The 14,710-nt window shown below is 39.2% G+C and overlaps 1 protein-coding gene across 14 annotated transcripts in view; it reads right to left on the bottom strand.

Annotated features, from left to right (window-relative positions):
* rap1gapa (RAP1 GTPase activating protein a) overlaps positions 1-14,710 on the bottom strand; it is a 110,711-nt gene that overhangs the window by 83,848 nt on the left and 12,153 nt on the right. For 5 of the 14 annotated variants that reach the window (XR_007961354.1, XM_052058016.1, XM_052058017.1 and 2 more), the window contains exon 1: positions 12,629-12,966. The exons of 2 other annotated variants lie outside the window; for them this stretch is intronic. Coding sequence is in view for 11 of the 12 variants with exons in the window: in XM_052058016.1 (XP_051913976.1) it covers positions 12,629-12,672 (44 nt within the window). In the remaining variant the exon portion in view is untranslated. Of the gene's footprint in view, positions 1-12,628; positions 12,972-14,710 lie in introns of those variants that run through there. 7 more of the 14 variants (XM_052058006.1, XM_052058010.1, XM_052058008.1 and 4 more) reach the window with 4 other exon arrangements.

The following is a 14,710-nucleotide window of genomic DNA, read 5'->3' as shown; positions in this document are numbered from 1 at the left end:
GCCCTTGTACATTCCATCCTGTAGACTTGAGCCCCCTGTCTCCTTATCTGAAATCAACGGTCTCAAACTCGGGCCTTAAACTGGACAGTGATTTCAAACTCGATCGGCAAATTGGTGCCGTTGTTAAATCCAGCTTCTTTCACCTTAGACAGCTGGCCAAAATAAAACCTCTCTTCTCACATGAACAGTTTGAGACAGTAATTCATGCCTTTGTCACACCCCGGCTCGATTACTGCAATGCCCTTTACTTTGGAGTCAGCCAGTCCTCCATTAAGCGCCATCAGCTGGTCCAGAATGCCACTGCTCGCCTCTTGACTGGTACTCGTAAGAGGGAGCACATAACTCCTACTCTGGCATTTCTTCACTGGCTCCTCATTCATTTTAGAGTTCTTTTCAAGATCCTCCTCTTTGTTTTCAAATCTCTGAATAATCTCGTGCCACCTTACCTCTCTGAGCTCATCCGGCCCTACACACCTGCCCGGCGCCTCAGGTCTGTGGACCAGACATTATTAGAAGTACCAAGAACTAAACTGAGGCTCAGAGGGGAGACTTTTCTGTTGCTGGTCCCTCTCTCTGGAATGACCTCCCACAGAACATTCGGCAAGCCTCCTCGCTGCCCATCTTCAAAGCCCTCCTCAAAACTCACTTGTATTCTTTGGCATTCGACTCAGCATGACTTAGATTTGTTCTTGGTTTTACTGTTTGGTGCTTTCTACCGCCTTTATTACCGATTTGTCTTACTTTTTATTGTACATGTTAAATTGCTCCATGTACAGCACTTTGTATGTAGCAATGGCTGTTTGAAAGTGCTCTATAAATACTGTTGACCTGACTTGACTAAAAAAACACACACACACGCACGCACACGCACACTTTCGACCGCTTATCCAGGGTCGGGTCGCGGGGGCAACAGCATTAGCAGTGAAGCCTAGTCTTCCCTCTCCCTCAGCTGTTCCCAGGGCTCTACTCTGAGTCCCTCCCAGCTTCTCACCTTGTCTCTAAGGGAGAGCCCGGACACCCTGCAGAGAAAATCCATTTCGGTCGCTTGTACACGGGATCTTGTTCTTTCAGTCACAACCCACAGCTCGTGACCATAGGCGAGAGTAGGAACGTACATCGACCGGTAAATTGAGAATTTCGCCTCTCGGCTCAGCTCCCTCTTCATCACGACGGATCAATACGGAGTCCGCATCACAGTAGACGCTGCACCGATCCACCTCTCGATCTCACGCTCCATTCCACCCTTACGCATGAACGAGACCCCAAGATACTTAAACTCCTCCAGGTGAGGCAGCATCTTATCCCCGACCTGGAGAGGGCATGCCACCGTTTTCCGACTGAGGGCCATGGTCTCAGATTTGGAAGTAAGAGATGCAATACTAAGGTCTCCAAAGCGGCCCCACTCATATACATACAAATGTGAAAAGTAAAAATCCTAAATTATGCTAACCCTGATTCAGACAAGATAATAATGTAATATTACTAAATATCTTGAAATGACAGGAACTTGTAATGTCTAACACTTTCCTTCATTATTCATGTTGGGTCTTTTTTTGGTCTTTCTTGTTTCCTGTCTGTTATACATAAAGAAGAGTTTGTTTGATATGCTACGATGGAGAAATGTAGGTTAGAACAAATGTGCATGTGGTTCATGTGTGATATTTGCACAGTGCAAACGGTGTGCGTTGCCTGCTTTTCGCTTGAAAAAAGTAGATCAACTTGATGAACTGGTTCATTTGTGTCAAAGGAGGAAGAAATATTGCTTCTCGCTCTCTCTCCTCTCTCAACTCGTGATCAAACATGAGCCTGTTTCCATGGAAATGAATATCAGGAAACTCTGGGCCAGCGCTTCTCAAACTGGTGTCCCCCCGTAAAGCCATTTTCACTTCATGCGAAACAGCACTGCAAAAAGCCAGAGAGGGCAAGCTAATAGCATTGGTGTTGTGCAGTTATAACAATGTCTAATTGAACACAAACAGCGCAGCAACAAATGAGGCAGACAATACAACAATACCCACAGGCATATACAGTATTCTTTATCCTTTTCCAAAAAGCCATCATATAACTGCAGCTGACTGAGGCCTGTCTCCGTGTATAGCCGCGCGCGCGCACCATAAGGAGCAGCACAATGTCCACTGAATAGAAGAAAAACAATGTTTCCTTATATTGCATTTCAATACTGTATTATGTGATAACATGCAATTCGATAGAGTGCTATTTTTCCTAATTTAGCCAAAAACATATTAGAAAAATCTGCGGATTTTGTTTTTGAGAGATCTGAATGGATTGACAGCATTTCCGTTCATTTCAACAAGAGTGATGATTTCAGAGACAGACAGACACGCACACACACAAACACGCAAACACACACTTGACATATTAGACATAACGACATCTATCTTGAAAATAGGAATTTTGAATTCCTGCGGTCCTTCTACAGTATTTAACTGGCATTCAGATTATGAGGTGACTTGGTGTCCCTGGTCCTTAAAAGTCGGATGTCCCCTCTGCGTCCAATTCAACATAAGAGCAACTTTCAAGGTTCTGTTTCCTGCTTCACACTAATTCAACACTAATATAAAATTGGAAAATGCACTCTCGGTAATACACTTAAACAGTAGAAGTCTCTATAAAAACTTCACAAAAATTAAAGCATACCTGACTAAATTCAATAAATTTAAAATAATTGCCATATCAGAAACTTGGCTTGATGAAGATAAAACAACTGAAATGGAAATAGAAGGTTATGAAATGTTTGCAACTAATAGAGAAAACAAAAAAGGAGGGGGGGTTGCAATATATGTAGACAAAGCACTTAAATGCAGTAAAATCGAGAGATTGACAAACACAATAGAAAACCTAATGGAATGTCTAACCATTGAAATACACAATAAAAAGGCATCAAATATCATCATAAGTTGCATCTATAGGACACCAGGAACATGTATTGACACATTCAATAAAAAACTAACAGATATGCTCAGTTACTGCAACGATAAGAAAACACGAATAATGTGTGGTGACTTTAACATTGACTTATTAAACCCAAATAGACACAAAAAAACAACTGACTTCATAAATATTATGTACAGCAACAGCTTTTTCCCAGTAATCCTGAAACCTAGCAGAATAACAGTTGACACGGTCACATTAATAGATAACATATTTATAAATAAGATTGATCATAAAATGGAAAGTGGACTTCTCATAAATGACATAAGTGACCACCTGCCTGTTTTTGCAGTTTTTCATAATTATTTCGATAGAAAAGCTAAATCAACAACTTGTATAACAGAAATAAGACTAAGAACCCAACGTTCCATCGATGCCTTTAAGCAAGACCTAGAAAAACAAAACTGGACCGAGGTCTACTCAAACGAAGACCCAAATACAGCGTTTGAAGTATTTCAGTCTACCATAATCTTCTTATATGATAAACATTTTCCATTAACTAAAGTTTCCAAAAAGTATAAAGACCCAAGTAAGCCATGGATAACGAAAGGCATAGAAAACGCATGTAAAAAGAAAAACAATTTATATAAATTGTTTTTAAAATTCAGAACTGAAGAAGCAGAAAAAAAATATAAGACCTATAAAAATAAATTAGTAAATATTATAAGAACCAGTAAAAGAGATCATTATCATGCACTATTAGAGCAGAATAAAGGTAACACACAAGAAATATGGAAAATACTTAACCAAGTAATCAGAAATAGTCCTAAAAAAATGGATTATCCAGAGTATTTTATCAAAGGCAAAAATACTATTTTGGAAAAAACTGCAGAAATAGCAACTGAATTTAATGAGTATTTTGTCAACATCGGCAGTAACCTAGCAAAACAAATTCCTGATCCAACAGACCTATTTGAAGTGGATAGATACGTAGAAAAAAACTCCTCCACGATGTTCCTTACTGCAGTAAAACAAGAAGTATCAAATATTATAAAAACTTTTAAAAATAAAAAGTCAACTGATTGCTTTAATATTGATATGACAATAATCAAGCAGATTATAGAATATGTAGTGCGACCTTTCACACACATATGCAACCTGTCATTCAAAGCTGGTATCTTTCCATCAAAAATGAAAATTGCTAAAGTTATTCCAATCTATAAAAGTGGAGAAAAACATCTGTTTACAAATTATAGACCAATATCACTACTACCACAATTTTCAAAAATATTAGAAAAACTATTTTCTCGCAGACTTGATAGTTTTATACAAAAGCATGCGCTGTTAAGTGAGAATCAATATGGCTTCAGGGAAAAACGGACCACCTCAATGGCACTTATGGAGTTTGTGGAAGCAATAGCCACTAATATAGACAACAAAGAATTTACTGTTGGGGTTTTCCTAGATCTAAAAAAAGCTTTTGACACAATAGATCACAGTATATTATTGAAAAAACTAGAAAGATATGGCATTAGAGGTGTAGCTTATAAATGGATAAAAAGTTATTTAGAAAACAGATATCAGTACGTGCAACTCAACAATAAAAAAAACGAATCAACTGAAAATCACTCACGGAGTACCTCAGGGGTCAGTGCTTGGTCCAAAACTATTCATCTTATATATAAATGATATCTGCAAGGTCTCAAAACTATTTAAATGTGTCCTATTTGCTGATGATACAACTTTCTACTGTTCTGGAATAAATCTGAAACAGCTCCTGGCAACCGTAGAAAACGAATTAAACAAATTAAAAAACTGGTTCGACAGAAATAAATTGTCACTTAACCTGAAAAAATCGAAGTCAATTGTTTTTGGCACAAGACCAATCAAACACCAAGCTAAAATTATGGTAAACTCAATTGAAATAGAAAGAGCGTATGAAACCAAGTTTCTCGGATTAGTAATAGACTCAAAACTATGTTGGAAACCACATATCGATAACGTAAAAAGAAAAATAGCCAAGACCGTAGGGATCCTCTACAAAACCAAGGAAGTGCTAAATAAGAGATCCTTGTACACATTATACACTTCATTATTATTACCATACATGACCTACTGTGTGGAAATATGGGGAAATGCCTGCAAAACAAACACACTCCCTATTCTCAAACTACAAAAAAAAGCAATTCGAATTATTAATAGATCAAAATATACGGAACCCACAAATCCACTATTTATTAAATTAAATACGATGAAATTTTATGACCTAGTTGACTTTAAAATCGCCCAATTAATGTACAAAGCACACAATAACCTGCTCTGCCAAAACATTCAGAAGTTTTTTGAAATTCGAGAAAGCAACTATGAATTAAGAGGTACCAACTTATTCAAAAAACTCAAAACAAGAACAAACATCAAGCAAAGAAGTGTATCTAGCAAAGGTGTTAATCTGTGGAATAATCTCGAAACGGACCTAAAAATGAGTAAATCGCTTGCTGAGTTCAAAAACAAATTCAAAAAAATAGTACAAACAACCTACACCAATCAGAGTTAAAATGATAAATTCTAAACATTAAATATAATGATAAATCAGAACTAAGTTGATAAATAGAGAAAGGTATTGCAATATCCATAATGAATACAAGAGAAAATTGACACAAGAGTGCCAGGGTGAGGATGTATATAATCCCGATACAAACCAAAAGTTGTGAAAATATCACGGTTAAGGGTAAAGTATGAGCCTTAATGGAGACTTCTTATTACTTTTTCTTTTCTGATTGATATAAAAATGATTTAGTAGATATAAACACATAACGGGGTAGGACTAGATAAGTTTTTTTACTTCATCCTACTCCCTTGAACATAATAACTGTGTTGAATGAAGACTGATTTCTTTCTTTTACTTTTTTATCTACCTTATTTTCTGTCAAATTATTACTGTATATGTTTTATGTTCAATAAACAAACCAAACCAAACCAAACCATGTCCAGTGAGCTGTGATATGTTATCAATTCAGCAACAGGCTCCTGAATAAATCATCTTAAAGCAAACAATTGTGTTGTTCATCTTGCAATCAGCTGGGCTGACTAGGCGTGGAGGCAACATTCTAAATGTGAATTTCAAGTAGTAGTCCAAGTGCAAGCCGCGTGAGACAAACATATCATTCAGTGAATCATTTTCAAAAGCAACTTGAGATAGTGTTTCACATTTCGCACAACCACGAGATCCTCCAGAAATTTAAAGCATTCATCTCAAGTCAACAAGCTGGACTTTTTTTTTCTGACGATTGATTGCCGGGCTTCATCACAACAAAATGAGGACGCAAAACCTGTTGGCTGCATTTACGTTGGTTTCAAAGCCGGCATTAAGTGAAGCTGTGAAAAATATGTATAGACGACTCTTAAGGGCCGCCTTGACCTACTGATAGTCCCCGGGGCTAACACCCAAATATAGGCCCCACACCCCAACCCTGAGATGCTCAACTCATTTTTTCAACATTGACAAACAGATCAGAATCATCTTTATTGGCCAAGTATGTAGAACACACAAGGAATTTGTCTCCGGTATCAGCAGGCATATTTTTGCATTTCCTCAATTTAAACAAATACAAGAGCCAACAAATCAGAATTGTGACACGTTCTACTTTTCATAAACCAACAGTTGTATTTTCAACCAATTCTATGAGTAAAAAAATATATTTGAGCAGTATTGAACTGACATAACAAACAACCACACTTTACTTACAACCACTTAAAAAAATAAATCACCAATTCACCAAGGTCTGTTACAGGCTTCCTTTCTGGAAGAATAATGTGTACTAAATATAGAAACTAGTGTTACTCGTGTACAACTAGCATCGGCTATTTGTTTGGCCAATTTGGGCCGGCTGATTGATCGGTTGGCCCCTTTTCATTTTATGCTTCACAAATTCATCTTGTGGGCCAGGATAAAACTGCTTGTAGGTCTGATCCGGGCCGCGAGCTGTATATTTGACACCCCTGTTGTTCTGTAGCCAATTTACAGTTAATCTAAATTTGAGTGTTGAATTTAAGTTACACTAAGGTAACGTTAATATTCTGGTGCATAGTTAAGAGTATTTTCTATATACAAGGTAACTTTATTGATTCATTGCAAGCAGCGTAGTTCACAACCAGGCGCGACGTCATGAAAGCGGAAAACGCGTAGGCGGAAGCAGGAAGTAGAGCGATAGATCGTCACCAAGAGAGAAACGCATGGTAGTCAAGTTTAATGCAGCACAATCCACAAACATCTCACGCCTTTGGTAGCATCGTGGTTTCACCTTTTTCTCCATCATTAAACCTGTGGACTAAGAATAACGTCTTCAGAGTCGTGGTGTAGAAGATGAGTTTAGCTGACTGTCCAAATCTGGCCGAGACGGTACACCTGTTTTATCGCGTTTAGCGGGCAACCCACAGCGTTTAAAAGTGGAGATTTTTCACTGTTTTAAAGCCCTCATTTAGTATACTCAGCAATATTTCAATAAACTTTGGCACGTTTGTTCCCAACACTCTGTGCTGTGGCAAATTTAGAAGACTTTTAAAGGGACTTTAAAAGATCTACAGTCAAAATCCCAAAGTGTTTTGACTGCATGCGACATGTTCAAATGAAAATAACCCACGCAAATACGAACTACTTTACTATTTATGACTGAGAAGCGAACATACAATCGATACCGTCAGCACACAGAAGGAAAACAAGCCTGAACTGTACAAGAGACTGAATGAGCCTTTTGACAAACGCGTGTGTCAAAGAGCAGAGTGTTCTCATTTATCTCCACTACAAGTTTGAGTACAGTATGCAGCGAATCTGCACGCACACACACACACACACACACACACACACACACGTCAAAGAGCCATCCATCAGCAGAATCACAACAAACAAACTCATTATGCGGCCTGCGACGTGGGCAGGTATCAGATGTGATAGTCAATATTGATACGGTGCATTCATATTGAATGCACCGTATTCATACATCAGAAAGCATTTAAACGGCTGACACCGTAAAAAAAAGAAAACGAAAACACTAGTATTGCTGTTTCAAATCCATATTATTCCTTTCATAAATACTTTCCTAAAACAAGTGTATTTCATTACTTTAACATGAAAGTAGTGGTGGCTTTTTTTGCGCATCAAATTGTTTGTCTTTTGTGCCAAGAGATCCTCATAATTATTCGACACAATTGACAGTGAAAGTGTATTTTTACTTTTGTGCTAAAGTACATTTCAGGTGTGTATTTTTTTTTTCTTTTACGTAAGTACATGAGTTGAATCAGTTTGTCTACTTTTACTGGTCTTTTCTAGTATCTTTAGTACAGCGCCTCAAAATAAATACACATTAGCTGTCAGAAAAAAAAAATATATTGTGTCACATGAGGATGTAAGGAAATATGTGTTGAGCACTGTTACAATCTTTCAGAGATGCGAGAACCTCCTTGCTGTAGGGAAAGCAAATCATCCCGTTTTGTCTTGTGATACATATTCATATAACACAAAGGATTACTGTATAATCGAATACCACCTAATTAGCAGCATGAAAAAGATCTGAATCTGGCCCAATGTCTTGTTCATCGGCAGATGCTTTGAAAAGCATTGAAGAGCGTAAATATGCAAGGTGGACTGCCCGAGTAGGCGCTTAAGAGCCCTCCACTCGGCCTCCATCTCCTGTTTGTTTGGCCTCTGCCCTTGGAAAAGCACTTGAATGGCCTCCTGTCCTCAAGTAGCCCTGCCTCGCGGTCCAATCAACTTTTGACATACAAAAAAACAAAAAAAAGACCCCCCCAAACACACAGACGCGCGCGCACACACACACACACACACACACACACACACACACACACACACCCTTTCATTGCCAGTACAATAAGTGTAAGGCCGGAGGACATCAAATCTCTCTCAGCAACAGCCGCCCATCTTTTCTTTCATACAGCAGGCTCATATGAACTTGGTGACTTTTGAATGTGAGTTACTTTATTTTGAGACAGCTACAACATACAAACAGCAGTGATTTGGTGGAATGGCTCTAACGGTAAAATCTTTTCTTGTAAAAAAAGGTCAGATTTGATATATATATATATATATATATATATATATATATATACACACACACACACATTTTTTTGCCTTACTTTAGGAAAAGTCACCCTTCAATGTACCTTAAATCTTTTCCGTGCAAGGATATCTTTTAATGGCCCTCGGGTGTCAAAACAGGTCAAATTTGACCAAAGAAGCGTGTAAGAGTTAAAAAAAAGTTTTGTTTTTTGGGCATTTGAATGAGACAAAATTCTTCCTGTACGTCATCATGATGCCAAGCATCACATTGTTGATATCGCCTGACGGTGTTCCCCTCCCCGCGGCCACAGATCAAGCATTGTGCTCTTCTGAGGACAACGCTCATCCATCTAATTTAGTTCATCAGCAAATGCGCGTGAGGGGAGGAGCAACAGAGCATATACTGTAAACTCCTATCGTGCAGGCATGTGACAGGCTTGATTTCGCATTGCATTAAAATGTCCCAAACTGGGACTAGCAACTAATACTGTGATTGCAGGCGACATTTGTGCTAAAAAGTAGAAAATGCAAGTGCACAAATCGCCTCTGAAACAGTGTCTCAGTCACGCTTTCCATTTTCAATGGGAAATCCAAAATGAAAAAACTGAAAAGTGACTGATTTTTACTGGTCAACTGGGTGGAGATAAACGTGAGTCCAAAAGCAAATCTATTTTTAACCTTGTCGCGTGAGCAGAATGCCTTTGAGCAGGTGGATCTTCCGCCCCCATACCCTCGACCATTCAATAGCGTTTGTGTGGTTTTGTGATTGGCTGGTAAAAAGTCAGAAAAACTTTTCACTTTACTTATTTATTTATTCTTTAAATGTTTCTCAAAGCTTTTTTAAATAAAATTTATGAAATTATAATTATTTGTTTTACCCACTGCATTTCAACAGGCATCACTTGTGCATGGATTTTAGCTTTGTGGACTGGGAAAGTCCCTATACCCCACGGGGGTCGACTGTAGAATAAATATACAAGTGGTTTAAATAGATATATCACTCCCTCTACTTGATCAAATATCTTCAGAGTTTCGAGTTAATGGTTAATTGTTTAAAAAAAAGCATTTAATGCATCTCTCAGTTGTAATTTACTGCCAAATTAGGCCAAAAATATAGTTATAACTTGTGTATTTAAAATAAACATACATTTTAGCTCTTTACTCTGCTATCTCACTGTCAAGGCTAAAAATAATCTATTTTGTGGTGCTTTAACAGATTTGATGTAAAAAGTGCAGAGACAATATAACAATGTGAACGTTTATAATCTTTATCCTCTACGTAGAACTAATTTGTGCCTTACTGATGAGCACACAACAGCTGAGACATCTCAATGAACAGTGCCATATTTTCACGACAATACTGCGCAATGCGTCAAGAGACACAGTGTCAGTTATGGGTGCTGTTTCCATATTTAAAACATACACAAGACGCAACGCATTAATGGACGTGGGCATGGTAAAACGTATGCTAGCTTAAGAAAAATACTGTAGCATGCATGCACGTAGCGTATGTTTTTAAAAAGGCAGAGGGAGTAAAACTGAGTTTGGTTGTACTTTATTGAAGTCTTTAACAATGTACTCATGTTATTTTTTTATCAATCCTCATCCACAAATCCATCAAAGTCCTAATCTTCTGTATTCGAAATGAACAGCTGGGCAAGTTCTCCATCAAACAAGGAACCAGGTTCCGTTGCGTCTTTGTCAGAGTTGGTCTCGTTGCTGTGCGGCTCCTCAAAAATGATGCCACCTTTTGCGAAAGCTCGAACAACAGTGCAAACAGACACGTTAGCCCCAGCATCCACAATCCATACAGAAATTGTGGCGTTACTTGCCCAGCGCTGCCTCCCACTTTTAGTTAAGGTGTGTTCGGCATTGTTCCCGCACCACTCGCAACTTCACTTAGAACTCCCTGTTCCCACCGATGTCCAGTAGTTGTAGTTCGTTTGTCAAACGTCATCAATCTGGGACGTTTGACAAGGTCAGAGTTCATTTGCTGCACTTGTTTTTTTTTTCACAGCAGCTGTGAGATGGCCGTGCATGTCTGTGTTTTTCTGCCGCAAGGTGACCAAGACCAGGCAAGATGCCCATTCACCTTATAAACCCAATTTTATTGCCATTGCTGACTACATACATCAAATGCATTATTATGGGTGTTCATAGCAAGACTTCAAGTAGAATGCACATTTCCAAATGCATTAAATAGGCACAGATAAATTAGTGCCCCTGTTCACTTTCTGTAAAAAGTGAATCATGAGTGTCCAGTATACCTGTCAACTCATACGTTTTAGCCATAATTAACATGGATTTTGTGGTGAATTTTATGTATATGGCCGTATGGCACAAATCATACGGATACTGAACATTTCCGGGGGGGTTTCCCCCCTAACGGGTAGTTCCGTTTGCTTTTGCCCAGAATGGTGCTAGTCTACTCGAATGCTTTCATTTCCGGTAACTTTCTCCTCACACAGATTTCCGAAAATCGCTTGCCCCAGAAACACTGACAGCATTATTGCAGTGCAAAGTAGATATGAATGGATGCTGTAACATCGAGCCGATGGGTCAGTATTTGGAGTTGGTGAAAAAAATAACGCAGGAACACAACTCTGAACACAGTAATGCCACTAAGTAGAATGATAATTAGACATTAACCAGACATTGTATTATGGAGGGCGGCCCGGTAGTCCAGTGGTTAGCACGTCGGCTTCACAGTGCAGAGGTACCGGGTTCGATTCCAGCTCCGGCCTCCCTGTGTGGAGTTTGCATGTTCTCCCCGGGCCTGCGTGGGTTTTCTCCGGGTGCTCCGGTTTCCTCCCACATTCCAAAAAAAACATGCGTGGCAGGCTGATTGAACACTCTAAATTGTCCCTAGGTGTGAGTGTGAGTGCGAATGGTTGTTCGTCTATGTGTGCCCTGCGATTGGCTGGCAACCGATTCAGGGTGTCCCCCGCCTACTGCCCGGAGACGGCTGGGATGGGCTCCAGCACCCCCCGCGACCCTAGTGAGGATCAAGCGGTATGGAAGATGAATGAATGAATGTATTATGGAGATATACAATAAATACCATTGAAAATTTCGTGGGTGTTTTGCTGCCGTTATTTTGACATATAAAATGCTTTTGTATGTTATAAGGATTTATTGCTCTTTATAAGGATTTTTTGGTACTTTATACAGGTTGGCACTCCGAAAAGTTGACAGGTTTGGTCCAGTCGAAGCTTGTGGCACACACCTGTTTACATGGCTTGAATTTGCAGTACAAGCAGAGAAACAGCAAAATATAATTAATGAAATCTCAATTAAACATAGCATGTTTCCAAATCAAGAGTGACCCATTAATTCCTCTGGGTTGAAGCATCAAAAAACTCAAGTCAAGCCAAGTAGAACAGTATTGTCAAATGCGCTGTATGTGCAATATACAGCACAGATGAAATTTCATCCCTCTCAACCGGACTATAAGACAGCAAGCGGAGCCGTTTAATCATCATTAAACGGCAGTGATAAATACGACGGCAATCCAAAACATGGAGCCGACCACGCACACGCATGCACACAAACGAGAATGTGCAAAGTCATCAAACCCGGAGTCAGTCCGAGCTACAAAACCAAACACGTTCTACCACACGTTCGTATCATCACGTCCTTCAGGAGAGTGAACTAGACCCTTACCCTCCATAGGCTCCAAAAGTGAAACTCCTCTTTCTTTGCGGCATACCTGCTGTGACTGAGTCCACCGAGAGCTGAATGGACTCGTCACTTTATTCTGACGGAGCTTGTGTGTTAGTCCACTGCCCCCAACTGCCTCTTCTTTGCTTACACGCCTCCTTCACAAACAGGGAGGGAAAGACACAGGCTGAGCGGCATGGAATAGACTAGGGTGTGCTGACAATGTCAGTCTCCTGCGAACCGCCAAGTGTAGTGGCATACAGTCGTACCCCTTTGGTGGACGTTCCTAAATGTGTATAGGAAAATGAATTAATTTATTCCCAGCAGTCACCTATGTGTATTTCGTCTCTGCTTCCAGGACTTGAATGTTGTTTATTTGTTTATTTTCTCCAGTCAGATTTTAGACTGTATGCGTTCGCATCTGAAAGCAATCTACAATGGACAGTTTCGTTAACCAATCAGATTTTAAATTCTTCACAGGGCCATGACGTCGGTATTTTCCACCCTTTGATTGGTTGGTGGGAGCAGGTGTTATCACAGCCGAGTTGGAGTAGCAAAACACGTCATTGTGACATTTTAAATTCATGATGGACAGAGAGAGAGTTAAATCGAGCCACAAGCCATGTCGTGTTTGCTTTTAAGATGTTTTTGAAAACTGTTTCCTGTCAATACATGTAAACGCTGAAATTACCACTACTTTGTCCTATACACAGTGGATTAAAGAACATGTATTGCAGTATTATAATAATAATAATACATTTTATTTCTCCATCTCCACTTGTTGATGGTGAGAAGCAAAAGATATTTCTGGAAAAGCAATGTCATGCTCAGAAGGTTCTGCAACACTCACCTGGTAATCTGTCATTGTTATTGTAAATAATGCCACGTGACAACTGGGACATGTCTTTGTCTCCAGTGATCCGGGATGGCTAATGGTGCTGTGATAAAAAATATAAATGGTTTAAATATTTTTTATTGAGTAGATGTATCAACATTTTTGAATAGATATATTTTTGGAGGTGATAAAAGAAAAGTGCTGACAATTATATGCAGATGTTCACTATTCGTGGGCCAGCCCTGTCGTCCCACACACCACAAACCCCACAACCCACAAATAAGAGGGGTCCACCTTAGTGTTAACTTATGGTATCACCATTCACGAATGGATGGCAGACATCACTTAGTTGCACTTGCACCAAGTCTACAATCCTCTTTACTACTTGTACAACGTGAGTAGGCTTAATATTTTGGGTGGATTTGGAATGATATGTAGGACAAATATAGAACCTGGATAATATTACAATACTGAGTGAGTTGATTTTTGTGAAAAAATGCACAAAATGACTTTTTGCACTTAAAGTTTGTTTGCTGTTCAACAGTTTTGTGCCGTCCTGTAATGTTGATGCATGATGCCCTTTGCACTGAGAAAAAAGAAATCACAATATGTGTTTATTTTTTTATTCTTCAGACCCTTTTTTGTTGAAGGCTGGATCTTTTATACAAAGTACAAGCACTAAGCATGAAATATAACGTTAAATATTAAGATACTGTGATGTACAGTACGTCAGTTCAATGAAGAACAGACATTGGCATATTTTGTCCATTGTGGGACCTGATGGGCTACTTGTTCAGCTCTCTGAAAGACAAACCGTCAAACATAGGCACTGTAATCACAGCTTGCCCTGCTCCACACCTGCACACTGAAGAGGAGGGCCACTGAACAACTTTCAAATCTCTTCATGCATTGGCCTCACATTGCTTTCTTTTGTAAGATTTCCCGAATGCAATCAAGAAAAAGATTTATGAGGGATAGGATGACTTGTGTCACAGTCACTGATGAATGCAACAAGTCCTGAAGTCTTGTTTCTTCCTGCTCCTAGACCCCCCTTACAGTTGAAAGTGTTATTTACTTTTAAGATCAGGTGATGTCAAGGAAAGTGATGGCCATGAGTATGTCAAAAAACAAAATGACAACGTAAGTCAAAGATAATGGCTTTCTACTTATTTATTCATTTTCATGACATGACTGCAGTCACTGACGACAGTGTATGTTGTTCGTCAGACCGGACGTTTTAATCATTTATT

Source organism: Hippocampus zosterae, chromosome 2 (genome assembly GCF_025434085.1).
Source record: "Hippocampus zosterae strain Florida chromosome 2, ASM2543408v3, whole genome shotgun sequence".
NCBI classification, from domain to species: domain Eukaryota; kingdom Metazoa; phylum Chordata; class Actinopteri; order Syngnathiformes; family Syngnathidae; genus Hippocampus; species Hippocampus zosterae.
Note: the sequence above shows the minus strand (reverse complement) of the source record. Positions and strands in the feature narration are given on the sequence as shown.